This window comes from Dipodomys merriami, unplaced genomic scaffold, assembly GCF_024711535.1.
Source record: "Dipodomys merriami isolate MVZ:Mamm:240054 unplaced genomic scaffold, mDipMer1.0.p SCAF_102, whole genome shotgun sequence".
NCBI classification, from domain to species: domain Eukaryota; kingdom Metazoa; phylum Chordata; class Mammalia; order Rodentia; family Heteromyidae; genus Dipodomys; species Dipodomys merriami.
In genome coordinates, this window is record NW_027202294.1 from 4,044,311 (window position 1) to 4,060,279 (window position 15,969).

The 15,969-nt window shown below is 43.1% G+C and overlaps 1 protein-coding gene across 1 annotated transcript in view; it reads right to left on the reverse strand.

Moving 5' to 3' along the window:
* Window positions 1–3,588: 3,588 nt before the first annotated feature.
* LOC138807729 (acyl-CoA desaturase 1-like) overlaps window positions 3,589–15,969 on the reverse strand; it is a 30,425-nt gene continuing 18,044 nt past the window's right edge. Inside the window, exons 6-9 of the mRNA XM_069993523.1 lie at window positions 15,049–15,252; window positions 8,179–8,331; window positions 5,118–5,343; window positions 3,589–3,709 (exon numbers count right to left, since the gene is read on the reverse strand). Coding sequence (XP_069849624.1) covers window positions 3,589–3,709; window positions 5,118–5,343; window positions 8,179–8,331; window positions 15,049–15,252 — 704 coding nt within the window. The remainder of the gene's footprint in view (window positions 3,710–5,117; window positions 5,344–8,178; window positions 8,332–15,048; window positions 15,253–15,969) is intronic.

Here is a 15,969-nt window from a genome sequence, read left to right on the forward strand (position 1 = left end):
CGTGGGGCCTGAACTCTGAACTCTGGGCCTGGGCGCTGTCCCTCAGCTCTTCAGCTCAAAGCTAGCGCTCTACCACTTGAACCACAGCGCCACTTCCAGCTTTTTTCTTTTTGCTTATGTGGTGCTGAGCAATCGAACCTAGGGTCTCATGCATGCAAGGCAAGCGCTCTACCACTGAGCCACCTTCCCAGCCCCATGCAGTTAGAATATTTGGAAGTTGAGCCAGGTACTGCTGGCTCACACTTGTGATCCTTATTGCTCAGGAGACTGAGATTGTGAGGATTCCACTTTGAAGCCAGCCTGTATAGGAAAGTCTGTGAGACTCGTCTCTAATTAACCACCAAAAAGTTGGAAGTAGAGCTGTGGCTCAAGTGGTAGAGTGCTATCCTTGAGCATAAAATCACAGGGACAGCACTCAGGCCCTGAGTTCAAGACCGGCTTAGAAAAAGAAAAAAAGAAAAAAAAGGACCATATGCATACATGGACTTGTTAAAATGAAGCATCCTCCTACTCCTAATTTATGTCAATCATAAATTAATATGCACACATACATTCCCAAATTAGAGTTCTGATCCCCAAATCCTGGAAAACAATACAACACTAAAGAGATGACCAAGTCCTCCAAGATGTTCTCAACTCAGCTACTTTGGTACAAGCCCAACTGAGCTGCAAACATAGCTGCAGAGCCATTTCTTGGAAGCTTACCTTCTCTTGCAGCAAAGATATGGGAAGACTTTCCCAGAACTGAGGCTGCAGAGTGGAGCGTGGTACTGCCTGGACAGAAGACGTCTTCTCCAGAGCCTGCTGGAGTGCCACTACTAGGTGCTGCACTCAGAGCCCTTCACTCTGCACTGTAGGCCACATCTTTGTGTATGTATCTTTTTGAGCGGGGCATTTGAAGACCACAGCAGGTGAGGAGTAACCAATGCCTTATATATAACACACATGTTTTTCCTATTGCCCACAAGGGCATGTATGGTAAGCAGAGCTGGCTGGTCCAATCATCCCTAACCAAAGGTGAGAGTGGTAGAAGGGAGATAAAGAAGGTGGAGGCAGGCAGGAATTAAGCCAGGGCTTAAAGATGTTACAAACACCTATCCAGCGACTGTTCTTGCCCCTGAGAAAATTCTGTCATCTCTGGCATAGAGTTGGCTAAAGAGAACTTAGTGTCACCTCTACCCAACATTGCCTCTGGCTCTGTGCATTAATACCACCACTGTGATCTCTCTCCCACACTTTTCTTCTAGGCTTCATTCCGAAGAGCTTCTTGTACTCTCCCTGACACAGTTACAGAGGAAGAATGAGAAAGCCATGATCCACCCACCATGGTGCCTCAGTTCCATGGTGTTCCTCCCTGAGATACAGCGCTGCCCATCTTCACTGACTGGCCCTTGTTGGAGAAGAGGCCAATGCAATTGTCCAGGCCAGTTCTCTAGGTTTCCCACGTGTATCTGTCCATACTGTGCACAGAATGTGCCTGACCTCCCTTTCACTCCAACCCTTCCCTCCTGTGTATCCTGTATCCAACACAGAGAGAAAGAAAAAGGGAAAGACAGAGACACACAGAGAGAAAGAGACATATAGAGTGAGAAAGAACTCAGGCCTGTGCACAGGCACGGGTATGTGTCTAGAGGAGAGGTCTCAACTGTGGCAATGACTATCTAGCTTGAGGATATGGTGGAAGTCCTGCAGATCAGAGAGTAAGTATGATTGTGACTCTTCATGTCACAGAGCAGAGTGTGATAGGCATGGTGTATGATAGCCAGGGAAACTGAGACATGGAGCCAAAGTCTTAGAGCTCTAGCAGGGCTAGAACTTTCTGTAGTGGCTTGACTCTGTAAGAATAGTTCTCTCTACATTGTAGTCTCTCTCTGTCTGTCTGTCTCTTACCTCACCCCCACTCCCACCCCCACCCCCACTCCCACTGTGGAGTACTATAGGTAACCTTCTCCAGACTGAGACTCAGCCCCATACCTGCATTTATGTGGAAAGGCAGACACAGAGAAGAATAGGCTGACACCAGCCCTGAGCCTCCAATGACTAATTAATGAACAGAAAGGAAGTACTTGCTCTGACTCTGCTTCTATGCCAATGTGGGAGATAAGAGTGATGTGTCCCATGTCTGCCTTTGTGGTAGAGCTAGTCCCATTGGCTAAGAGTACCCAGAGGAGCTGCTAGCTGTCCCCCAGAGTCCTGACCAGTGCCTTCCTCTCTCCCTCAGGTACAAGAAACAGATCTAACCCATTCCTGCTCCCTCTGCCATTCTCTTTTTGATTTTTTTCCCTCCTTAGCTGCTTACTTGAACCTACTTTGCTGTGTCCTACTGCCTCTCCCCCATCTTAGTTACCTCATGTGCACTGATACCACCCTTGCTTTGCTCTGATATAACTCTGTACTGACCACAGTGTGGCTGCAAGAGCCAGAGGGCAGCTGGCCATGGCCTAAGAGTGTTTCCCAACCAGGAGTCTGTTTCTTCCATACAGTCCCTCTGTGCCAACGTGCCCCTCTGGGGATTAAGTGTTGACTAAGCCTCCTCTGTGTCCACTGATGACCAATACTCCTTCAGTGTGGGGGAATGGAGAAGGTTCTGCTGTCACCCTGGGGAATTCACAGATTTCTAAGAGAAATGGGACAAAGCACAGAGCAAACTATGCTAGCCAGTGTCTGATGGGCACCAAGTATAAACATACTACATTATATGGGGGAGGAGTTTAGGGAAGAGAGAGGAGCTCTCAATAGAGGAGGCCTTAGGATTGGTCAGAACAAAAGAGCAGGTCTGAGACAGAGAAAGTGGCAATATTTTAGCTTCTTATGTGCACTGTGCTAGGTGCTTTGACTTCTTTGCAGGCTCAGAAAGGTTATTGAGGTGGGTTTTGCTGTGATGGGAATATACTGGAACCTAACATCTCTAGATGCATGCAGGTACTTTGTGTATCTTCCATGCACAAAATAATTTTTTTTTTACAACCATAGACCAGACATGCTAATCAATACTCTGGGCCCTGTTTCTCCTGGTCCCACCTCTATCCACTCTTGTTCCATGAGCCCACCCTGGCCATAGACACTGTGGAACCTGGTCCTGACCCTTGGGAAGGGCATATCTGAAAGGCCTCCTAAGCCAATTAGAGGCAATTTCCTTTCACTCTACTGTAAAACTCTACTTTCCTTCCCATCTCTCCCTGTTCAAGAGGGAAAAGGGAAGAATCCCAAGCTAGCTCTCAGCCTTGCTTTGGTCATACAAGGAAAAAGTGAATGCAACCTTGGTGCAATTTCAGGCTTTTCTCAGCTTCACTAGGGGGTTTGTCTGTATTCTCCCCACCCCTCTTTTTTTTTGGTCTGTCATGGGACTTGAACTCTGGACCTGGGTTGCTGTCCCTCAGCTCTTCAGCTCAAGGCCAGTGCTCCACCACTTAAACCACAGCACCGTTTCCGGTTTTCTGGTGGTTTATTAGAGATAAGAGTCTCACGGACTTTCCTTCTCTGGCTGACTTTGAACCACGATACTCAGATCTCAACCTCCTGAGTAGCTCAGATTACAGGCCTGAGCCACTGACGCTGGGCTGGGTTCGCTTTTGTACTTCTTGCTTTTCACAGGTCCTGGATTTGAAATGCCATCTTGGCCCAGAGCTGCTCTTTTGGAATGCTTTGTTTTTCCATGGCCTTCTTCATGTGGCAGTTCAAAGGGACAACTGCATTCATTCCTGCAGACCTGCCAGGAAGAGAAGAGCCGTTTCTAGGCTCCATACTATACAGACCGCTATCCCTCCAAATCTTCTACCCTCAAGATCACTCACAGAGCCCCAATGGGGGCTTGTCTAATCCTTAGGACATAACAGGCACCAGCATTCCTGTCCACTCATTTTATCTTTATGAATATCTATCACAGAGAAGAGTCAACATGTTCCTCATGTTCAAGAAATGTCTACCTGTCCTTCTGAGCTACTTGGCAATGCTGTGCCTTGTTCTTGGCGTGAGCCACAACTTCACTGCTGAGTCTGATGCCAGGAGAGAGTTAGCTGAGAACAGTCTCCTGGAATGGGATCAAGCCTGATGCTCACTGCTTCACTTTCTGCCAGAGCCTGTGGGTTGGGGCTGAAGTCAACAAGTAAGAAGTCAATCTCATTTTCTCCTTCACGTTATCAAACTAAAAGTAAGAAGGAAGACAATTCTTACTTTCAAACTGCTTTCTGATCCAAAGGAAACTGTTTTTTATTTCCTCAATTTCAGTTTCCAAGGCTTTCTTTACTAACTCTTCTCTTTCTTTACATTTCCTAATTTCCTGATTGGTCCTTCCTTAATAGATAACAGTTACAATTGTAGTCAAAAGGTCAATTATTTTAGGAAATATCAGCACCAAAAACATTACCATACAAAACAGGAGCACTTTAGTTTGATAGTGAAGATTACTTTTTTTGCACCTAGATGACAGTTTTCACGTATTAAAATATCAGATTATTTTGAACATCTTCAAACACATACACAGTTGTGCACATAGTTTTTAATGTGACCTAAGGTTCAAAAATGAAAATTGAACGTAAATTCTTTTGGAATTCCAATGGCAAGTGACATTATTTTGCCCAATCCATTAGAACCTGCTGGTCAGTTTTAGACAAACAAAGCAAACTAAACGACAAAACACAAAGCTATTGCTAACAACACACATTTCTCACAGATGATAAGACCTAGATGGCCATGAATAGAATATGTTTAGATAACCTTGTTAGCTAGGCATATTGGCCTTCAAATTGATCTTCTGAATATCTTTTGATATATTTTATTCTTCAGGCCCTGCAAAGAGAATCGGAGAAAAGGGAGGCATCTTTCCTGAATTATTTTATGAATGTAATAGGATTTTTAGAAGTGTCTAGCACTGTCCATCCTACAACTAGAGGGTTATTTAACTTATATAAGGCTCTGGATTTGTGAGGAGTTTGGTTTTTGTTGTTGTTGTCTCTGAACTTTTTTTTGTATCCCATTTATCCATACCTAAAACATTTTGTAACCTTTTGATTCCAATTATGGCTGCAACCATGATTACAAGCTTTAATATACTTATCCTGGCTGAGCTATCTTTTCCCATGACCTGCATTCCAGATTGTTTGATTTTTGTACAGTACCTGTCTAGCCTCTCCTCGCCAAGCTCCTGGCCACCTAAGTCAATCAGCCCCAATTTGTATGGGGAGAGGGTGTGGACATGCTGATTTCTTAAAGCCTGGCAGTGGGCTTCCTCATTCCACCACATTGTGATGTGCAGATACTGGCTAGGTAAGCAAGTTTCCTCTTTCTGCATGGGAGTTTCCCCTGCACAGATCCACACTCTGATGATGGAAGAGTTTGGAAAGGCTGCAACAGCATTATAATTAAGTTAAATAAGGACTAAATTTTTGATAGGATGATTTCACCTTTGTTTTGGGGTTTTTTGTTTTGCCAGTCCTGGGGCTTGAACTCAGAGCCTGGGCACTGTCCCTGAGGTTCTTTTACTCAAGGCCAGCACTCTACCACTTGAGCCACAGTGCCACTTCTGCTATTTGGTACTGAGGAATGGAACCCAAGGCTTCATGCATGCTAGGCAAGCACTCTACCACTGAGTCACATTTCCAGCCAGGTGTGGAGCTTTTTTTTTTGGTCAGTTATGGGGCCTGAACTCTGGGCCTGGGAACTGTCCCTCAGCTTTTCAGCTCAAGGCTAGCACTCTACCACTTGAGCCATAGTGCCACTACTGGCTTTTTCTGCTTATGTAGTGCTGAGGAATCAAACCCAGAGCCTCATGCATACAAGGCAAGCACTCTACCACTGAGCCACCTTCCCAGCCCCGGTTTGGGGCCTTTTTAAAAGCACATTACAATCTCCTTCCATTGCTGCATTTTCAGCATTTCCTGTGGAGACAGCCAGCAACCACACTTTTTCATATAACTGAACTCTCAGAATCTTTTTTCTTTACTTTCATTCTGGATGCTGCTATTAATATTCTTATTGATTTAAGACACTCAGCCCTTTTGCTCTTAGTTTGTGTATGGAAGATGAAAAAGGCATAGGCTGGACTCAATTGTCAACAGGTGAGGACTGTTCATTGAGGAGCAGTGAGGAACACAGACCTTCTGTGGGATTGGAGGTTGTGCAAGACACTGGATTTTGCTGTCTGCTTAAGAAGGAAGCAGAGAATAAAAATGGGCTATGATAATCTTGGGATCAAGGGCGATGTCCTTGGCCAGGCCCACAGTGGAAGCTGGGTGTGGGGGCTATTGTTTCCAGTTGCCCAAGATCTGTATGACTTGCCTGATGACAAGCACCTGAGCACACACCGGGTGCTTTGCTAGACCCTGGGGAATAAGGCAGGACTCAATCCTTCAGTTTGCTGTTCTTTGGTTAACTCTTCCAATCACTTTGGTTTACCCACCATTACTGTGTCCCCCTTTGGGTGCCAGATATCTTAATCTGAGGTGACCATGGAACCAGTAGGGCAATGAGGTATAGGACCAAAGACCCAAGATATCAGAGAGGATAAGAAAATTGGAGACTCTAAAGCCTATCTCCAGCTTCTGAGTCCTGAGATCCCCTTAACAAATCTTTTTATTAGTACAGTGCAGGGGAGGGGGATACCGGTACATGTAGGAAACATGGTCACAAGATCTTTGAAGTTGCAAGCACCCACGTGTGACCTATCCTTGTATTTAAGTGAGAAATGACTTTGTTATCTTAGGAAGTGGAGGCAAGTAGTAAACATTTCAGCAATTTGCACTAAGTCTTATTAGTCTACCTCGGGAGCCTAGACTTTTGGAGGCCTGAGCTTCTGTTAGTCCAAGACCATTTAATCTTTCCAGGGTCTCAGCCCACAGTGATCTGAAGCTTTACTGAGCCCTTTCAGAACTCATAGCTCGGCTACTGAACTTCCGACATGACATGGATTAGATCCAATGAACAGTATTAAAGCAAAGAAGAGAAAGTTGTTTGTAATAATAATTGATATATTGGAAAGGAAGCATTCCAAGGACTGTACCGTGAAAATCACCCATAGGACATTTCTCTGGAGTACACACACAGTTCAGCAGGCCTACTCTGACCTTCCATGAGATTCTTTTCTATGAGATGAATAGCTCAAAGACAAGGCTAGCTTAGTGCAGGCTGTTACTTCTAGGCTCCTTTTACTTAGCACAGGAAGGAAAGGCTTTGTTTACTCAACAACTGGCCTCAAGAGTGGAGGCTAATCAGGATGCTGAGATCTGAGGATCCCAGTTCAAAGCTAGCCAGGGCAGGAATGTCCTTGAGATTCTTATCTCCAATTATCCACTAGAAAACTGGAAGTGGGGGTGTGGCTCAAAGTGGTAGAGTGCTAGCCTTGAGCAAAAGAGTCAGCACTGAGTTCAAGCCCTACAATCGACAACAATAGCAACAACAAATGTGTTTTTCCAGATTTCTAATTTATTGTGTGCTCTAGTCTATGTGGTAGAGGATGCCACTCAATTTGCTTAACAGAAGCTGTTTTCAGCAAAGTTCATAACACTTCTGCTTTGAAGTAGACCCTGACTCCAGGGATCTTGCATCCTTTCAATCTGATGCTCTTGGGAACTTGCCCTTGCTCTATTTGTTTCCCAGAGGACTAGTTTTCCTCTTCCTCTTCCTTCTCTTCCTCCTGAAGTATTCCAACTTCTGGGGGCCAGTGGCACTTAAACCCACTATAGGCCAAAGGAGGCACTAACACTCACTCAATCAGGCTTGGAATGCTCCCCACTCTATTGGGAAAATTAAGAACAGCAGTAAAGTCAAATAGCTCAGGGTATGTAAAGGCAAGATCCATGGGGGAGGGGAACGCTGCTTGCTGGTGGTCAGTGGTAGTTTCATGATGGACAAAGACGCAAGTTACAGAAGCAGATTACAATTTCAGTCATTCCAATAACCAAGGCAACAAGTCATCAAGGCACACTTCTTATCCCAAATCTTTCCAGCAAAGAAGCAAGTTAGTGAAATAGCAATTACAGTCTCAATAAGCAAAACAATCCCAAACTTCTTACTTATCACACCCAAATCAAACCACCTTCCAGGTTTTCTGGCTCTTTCACTGTTATTTACCAAATTCCAGTAACCCAGTATTTAACTCACTAATTTACTTCAAGCCTTTATCTTTGCAATTTTTCCTTTTAATGACTAGCCTGGAGTGTTTTCTCTACAGGGAGATCTTGCCTTTCAAGTTTGGACCCATTCTCTTAATACTAATTTCATTTCTAATTTCAAATTTTATGTTCTTTTTGTAGCGTTCCTCATATTTCTCCTCCTCCTCCTCGTTTACTCCTCCTCCTCCTTCTCCTGAAAGCATAGCACTGTGGAACAGCCTTTCTGGAAACACAGGGGGGGCATTCAACACACTCTCTGTTCTCACTCGGACTAAAAGTAAAGATTTTTTGCTATGTGGCTGACCTAGTAGCACAACATCAGCATTTGTTGTTTGTTAGTTTTCAAAATGAGATCTTGCTATGTAGCCCAGGTTGGCCTGGAACTCACCATGTAGCTCAGACTATCCTGGAACTCTTGATTTTCCTACCTCACTTTCCAAATTAATAGGATTAAATATGCATGTGCATGTTTTATATATGCACACACACACACACACACACACACACACACACACACACACACACACACACAGATTGACCAACTGTAACTTCTAAAGGCCTTGCTTGTAAATGCATCTCACCACTATGAGAAGAACAATCACTATCCTAAAGACAGCAGAGTAGAGTAATGAAAGAAGTTAGATGGGCTGTTCAAGGACACTCTAAAACTCTTAGTATCTATACACATCAATTTTGAACACCTTGTAAGTGAAGACTTTTTGTTCCATGAAATTTAAAAAATTCCCCTTATAACTACATGCTGGTGGCTTATGCCTAGCTACTGAGATCTAAGGATTGTGGTTCAAAGCTAGCTGGGGCAGGAAAGTCTGAAACTCTTCTCCAATTATCCAGCAAAAAAGTACAAGTGGAGCTGTAGTGCAAGTGATAGAGTGCTAGTCTTGAGCAAAAAAGCTTAGGGACAGTGCACAGATCCTGAGTTTGAGCTCCGGGACTAGCTTGCATGTTAAAACAAAAAGAACATTAACTCTTCTTGTTATTAAAGGAAAATAAGACCCTTTACAGCAGAAACATTTTACGAAGCATTGCCACTCTCGTTATGCACCCAAATGAACTCAAGGTTAGTACTTAATTGTTTTGTGCACAAGGTTAACATTCACACTCACCAGAAGGTGGAGACAACTCAAGTGAACATCAATTTATGAATGGATAAATTGATGGTGAGTTACACATACAATGAGATCTAAATGAGCAAATAACAAAATAAAGTAGTGATTTGGGCTGCAGTATCCATGAGTGCCCCAAAACAATACGATAAGAGAAAGAAATCAGAGACAGAGGGAGCATATTGCATGATTTTATTTCTGTGTAATCTGTAGAACAGGAGAGCAGTTGGTTGTCACCATGTAACAGGGGCTCCATATAAGACTGCCCCAGGAAATCAACTGTTGTGTGACGAAGGGTTACCTGCAGGAGCCCTGATATACGAAGAAAGACTAACTTCTGGCTTTTGTTTTTTCCTTCCTACACGTGACACTGTAATGAGTAAGGTAGAAATGGCTTGAGATGATCTCATTCCCTACTTTTGGCTAAAATGGCAAATAAATTTATTTTTTCATATATATATGTATAGAAAAATACATATCTATGTGGCATGTATGTTATATATAGTGCACACACACACACACACACACACACACACACACACACACACACACACACACACACACACATGTATATGAAACTAACTGAAAGGAGAGGCCAGAAATAGAAATAGAGCCTTGAGCAATCCTGGGTAGCCTTCTGCTGTCTTTCGCATTCCTCACATTTCTTCTAATTGTTCACTGAGTTCCTGTAATTGTTCACAAAGGTTGCTATAGCCTGGTTACTCAATCCTGCCAGAATGTTCCCTTTCTCAGCTGGGTCTTTCCTGGACCCAGAACCTCCATGAGTCAACACAGCACAGGCTGCCCTCTTGTGACTTTCTGTGTCCTGGGTATAGAAACTTGGGAGGACAGTGAGAAGGAACAGATCTGAGTACCCAAAGGAAGAGAGGTCTTTCTGGCGCCAGCAATTCCAGGATAGTGTCAGCTCCTTGTGGCCTATGAGTATTGCCTGAGTCATTGGCCAAAATTCATTGTACAAAAATCTTTCACAATGCTGGGTGCTGGTGGCTCATGGCTGTAATCCTAGCTACTCAGGAGGCTGAGACCTGAGGATCGTGATTCAAAGCCAGCCTGGGCAGGAAAGTCCGTGAGACTCTTATCTCCAATAAACCACTCAGAAACTGGAAGTGGGGCTGTGGCTCAAGTGATAGAGCACTAGCCTTGAGCTGAAGATCTGAAGGACAGCACCCAGGCCCAGAGTTCAAGCCCCATGACCGCCAAAAAAAAAAAAAAAATCTACCATATAGAAATTTAAATGTAGGTTAACTGTATGTTACAGAATAAGACTCCCACTCACTGTGACACCACATTTCTTAGCAGAGACAAACCTTTAAACACAGGAAATCTTTCCATTTTACTAAGAACAGACAATTTAAGTGAAGGTAAAGCTGCTTTAAGGGGCTCAGAGCTTTACAGGAGGGTAGCTATGATTGAAAAGTAAAGAGAAAAGAGGAAAGATCAGATCAGCTCCAATGGTCTATGTGGAGCCTCCTGTGCAGGTTAAGATGAGTCACCCAGGGATTCTTGAGAACAAAGGATGTTTGTGTAGGTTAACTGGACACAAGTTCAGTTTTCTACTATTGCCACCCAGAGAAGAGAGTCACACCAGCAATGGAACTGGATATCACCACAGGTACTTAGGTATTTAGATATTCTGGTTCAGCTACTTTGTCCTCTATTCCACACCCAGGATATCAGGAGATAGGGCTACAGTTCTGTCACCAGACGACACCACCACTACCCATTCTCTCACTGCTTCTTTCTCTGTCTCTTCATAAATGAGGTTTGAACAGCAACAGCGTCTGCTGATGCCACAGGGAGATGATGCATCCTCAGCCTGCAATACGCAATGCCTGACTAGAGAAATGTAGCTATTGGCATTACCACTGGATCCTTCCATTCATAAGAATGAAAACATATTTCCCACTCAAAATTTCATATTACTCATTGCTAGTTAAGAGAAATACAACTGATTTTTATTTTGGCAGTACTAGGTGAAGAACCCAAGGCCTTGCATCTAGTATGTAGGGGTTCTACCACTTGAACCACACTCCCAGCCCTCTGTATTTCAGTTATTTTTCAAGGAAGGTCTCACTTTTCTTTCTGAGGCCAGCCTGAACTGCAGCCCTCCTAGTTTATGCCCCCTATGTAACTTGGATAATAGGCATGTACTGGTATGCCCAGATTTTTCATTGAGATTGAGTCTACCTAAATTTTTATTTTCTTTTTTGACTTGACTTGATCTCAGATATAATCTTTCCAATCTGTGCCTCTTATGTAGCTAAGATTACAAGTGTGAGCCACTGTTCCTGGCTACAATTCAATTTTGTATATTGATCTTGGGTCACAGTTTGCTTGTATATATGAGTTCTTTAGGTGCTTGCTATTGTTATACTGGGCACTAAGTTTTAAAGACAGAGCCTTGGTGTTGCTGGGCAGGTGCTTTATCACTTGAGCCTCACTCTCATCACTTTTTGGCTTTACTTATTTTTTAATAGGGTCTTGCATTTCTGCCTAGGCTAGCCTCAAGCCATGGTACTCCAACCTAGGTTTCCCTCATACCTGAGATGGCAGGTACACATCACCATGCTCAGCTTGTTCATTAAGATGATGTCTCACTAACTTTTTGCCTGCTCTGGCCTCAAACTATGATCCTCCTGCCTTCTGCCTTCTGATTAGGTAGGATTACAGCATAAACTCCTTTTCTGGGCTGTATTTTTGTTTGTTGTTTGCTTTTGAGACAGCGTATTTATATATAACCTAGGCTATCCTTGATTTCTTGGTACACTTGCCAGACTTCCAGGTGGTCAAATTACTAGTCTATGTCAGCTTGGCTGACATGTTTACAATTTTCTATATACAATGTGTCATCCTTTGCAAATAGTGATAGTTTTATTCCTTTCCAAGCAAGATGCTTCCTTTTTACTTTTTCTGCCCTGGAATAGCCTGGGCTTCTTGTCTGGACCACAAGGAAAAAGATCAATTTTCCCAGGCAGTTTCTTGCTGCTGCTCTCAGCCTCCTGTGGGATCTCTGTCTTGGGACTATGAACAAAGACACATGGAGACCTGGCACTGCCCCAGGCCAAGGTGTCTGCTGGCATTTGTGTTTGATTTAATGTCACAGACACTTGAGTTTCTGCTTTAATGGTTTAACAAGTTACCCTTAGGACGTAGAGGACCCGTTATTTGGGCCGTTATTTGAGTATGATTCAACCCCCCTTGCAGCTGCTGCTTCTGCTAATGCTGCTGCTACTGCATCTTTTTCTGCTGCTGCTGCTTTAATTTTTTTATTTTATTGTAAAGATGCTGTACAGAGGTGTTACAGTTACTTGAATAAGGTAATGAGTAAATTTCTTGTCGAGTATTGTTACCCCATCCTTTGTTTTTCTCCTACTATCCCTTCCCTTCCCCATGCCCCCCTCCCTCCCCATAGGACACTGGGTGTTGCTGACTCGTGCCTGTAATCCTAGCTACTCAGGAGGCTGAGATCTGAGGATCACAGTTCAAAGCCAGACCTGGCAGGAAAGTCCTTGAGACTCTTATCTCCAATTAACCACCAGAAAACCAGAAGTGGCACTGTGGCTCAAGTGGTAGAGTGCTAGCCTTGAGCTGAAGAGCTAAGGGACAGCACCTAGGCCCAGAGTTCAAAACCCAGGACTGACAAAAAAGGTATAGGACATGACTAGACTGTGGACAAGATAGATTAGTCCTAGGAGACTATACCACTGGCCAAAAAGCTCCCAGACACAGTAAAAATCAGCTTCACTTCATGTTTGCAACTCATTTTGGAGTTGATATAAACACACTTATTCCAAAATTCCTCTTAGGTTATAGACAACTACTACTTTAGACAGAAAGAAAAGAGCAGTCCCACCAAGGAGTGAACAGTGTAAATTTTCAAATACCTTTTGTTCATGTTTATACGTTGGCACATAGTGAGTTCTTGGGTACTCTGGGTTCAATAGTGGGGAGGGGAATAGAGGGAGAGAGAGACAGACAGAGACAGAGACAGAGAGAGACAAAGAGAGAGAGGCTCTAAGGGCCAGGAGTTTTTCAGAAGCTGGTGTCCTTGTTTGGATTCATTAGTGTGGCAGAAGTCCCACGCATGGTGGTGATCTGGAGGCAACAGGAAAGCAGCATCCAGATTTACTTGCCTGACTCCTGGTGGTTCAGTGCCCATGAACGTTATGTTTACAAGCATGTCTTTCCTGTCCTGAATATACACACAGGAGCTGCCTGTGTGACCAAGGGGAGAAAAAAGTCAAGGACTGAAAAGAATAGGTAAGAGAACAGAAATGTGGTAGAGAAAAAAATTCAGAAGCAAGGTGGTTGAGAGATTCCTACTCCTCCCACTTTGCCCTCTTACACCAGGGCTGTTTGGTTACAGAGGAGGGAAGTGTGAAGGAAAAATACCACCATGGAGAGAACCTAATTATTATATAATCGAAAGAGCAGTTGAAACAAATAACTCAACTTCATACTTGTTTCTTCTTGACAACTAATAACTTAGTCTATATTCTGAATCCCCTGGATATCTTCCAGAGCCCCTTTCTCTGTAAAGTTATCTCTTTGGAGATGTCTATAGACACAGCCTCTCAGTCTTTTTTCTCTCCTGCCATGAAGTCAATAAGCAGCTCAGCTAGGTCCTCCTCTATTCAAGTAGAGGTCTTCAGAGATCAATGTTCAGGACTAAATACTCTGAAATAGCCTTTTCAAGATCCAAGTATAGTATATATGTTTTTTTTTATCTGTATTCTGATTCATCCAACTCCACCTTTGGAAACCACTTTCAATTGGCTGTTTAGAAATGCCATAGCTGTGTTATGTCTATAAGAGGATCACTTGATATGCTGAGGATGGTAGTGTAGGCTGATGACAGGAGTTGGATGACCAACTCATGCATTGTTGCTTCATGCTGTTTTCATGAATTCTAGACATGCTCTATCTGAAGACTTCTTGAATTATGCTATAAGAAATCTGCTTGCTATGAACAAAGAATAACATTCCTCCCTAGCAGAAACTATTTTTCATATTTAAGTATTAGACTATTTTTCATATTAAGTACATGTTACTTTTATATTTTGACCTCAAGGTATATTTAGACATTAAGATTTGCTGTTGTACTTGACCATTGCTGGCTCAGAGGGGAGAGAAAGAAAACACACTATGTGGAGGAGTCCATTTCTTTGCTACGTAGACTACCAGATCTGATCTCAGAAAGGACATTCTGTTGGCTTATTTCCTTCTCAAGATTATCTTGACTTCAGAATTATAACTGCATACTGACTGTCTTCCCTGGGACTTTACCTACTTTGCAAGCTCTGTGCCAAAGAAAGTTACTTTTTGTTCCCACTTAACAAAACACATGCTGATGATAATGAACCAACAATTTCTCAGAAGTTGTCATGTTTAAAGAAGCTTGAGCCACCTTCTCGACCAAGCACAGCTCAAGGAGAGAGATTTAGACTCTAAAATGGCAGCCAGGCATTGGAAGCTAGACCCTAACCACTTGTTCTCAACCAAGCTAGCTCACAAGACCAGCTGCTTGGCTGGGAGGCAGGTAGAGAGAAAAGAGAGACAGGAAATAAGGACAAAGCAATAGAAAGGCAAATGAACATAAAAGAAGATACAAGTATTTGTATAGTATTATAAAGGAGAATTGTTGCCTTTCAAAATGGGTTGTTTGCAAGAAAACTAGAATGAGTTAAGGTCATTGCCTTTAGCATTACTCAATAGTTTATTAACAAAGCATTAAGCAGTAGATAATAATCAGAGCATCTTATCAGATGGCTTTTGGAAAAAGAGACTGGACCAACCACTGCAGCCACTCTTATAGCTTCCATCTCCAGTTCTTTTTATCCTGGCCAAGATGGAGGCCTTGGGTACTTTCTTCAGGTCATAAGCCAACCCAATGGCAGCCATGCAGTCAATGAAGAATGTGGTGAAGTTGAAGCTCCAGCGGTACTCACTGGCAGAGTAATCATAGGGAAAGATGTGGTGGTAGTTATGGAAGCCTTCACCTGGAAGAGAAGCGAGAATATCAGTTAGAGAACTCAGCAGATTGCTGATTGGTCATCTTTGAACATTTCTCACCTAGCAGGTCCTGTGAACCTTGGAGAATCTTGCTGTTATTGAGTGTATGGCAAACTCAGTTCTTTCACTCTAAAGTGAACAGATGCCCTCAGTGGCATCCTTAGCAATGAACTCAGATTTTCTACTCAAATTTCCAGAATTGGGAGTTTTTTTTGTCTATTTGTTTGTTTGTTTTTTGGTAAAACTTTTCTCTCAGAGTATTAAGAAAGAAGCAGGGCCGGGTGACAGTGACTCACGCCTGTAATCCTAGCTATTCAGGAGGCTGAGATCTGAGGATCGTGGTTCAAAGCCAGCCCGGGCAGGAAAGTCCATGAAACTCTTATCTCCAATAAGCCACCAGAAAACTGGAAGTGGCACTGTAGCTCAGGTGGTAGAGCACTAACCTTGAGGTGAAGAGCTGAGGGACAATGCTCAGGCCCAGAGTTCAAGACCCACAACCGACAGAAAGAAAGAAAGAAAGAAAGAAAGAAAGAAAGAAAGAAAGAAAGAAAGAAAGAAAGAAAGAAAGAAAGAAAGAAAGAAAGAAAGAAAGAAAGAAAGAAAGAAAGAAAGAAAGAAAGAAGCAGGTTCTTCTGAGAAAATATAGGAAATATCTTGTAAAATGTCAGAGATTTGGTAGTACTGACCTGAAATCTCACAGGCTG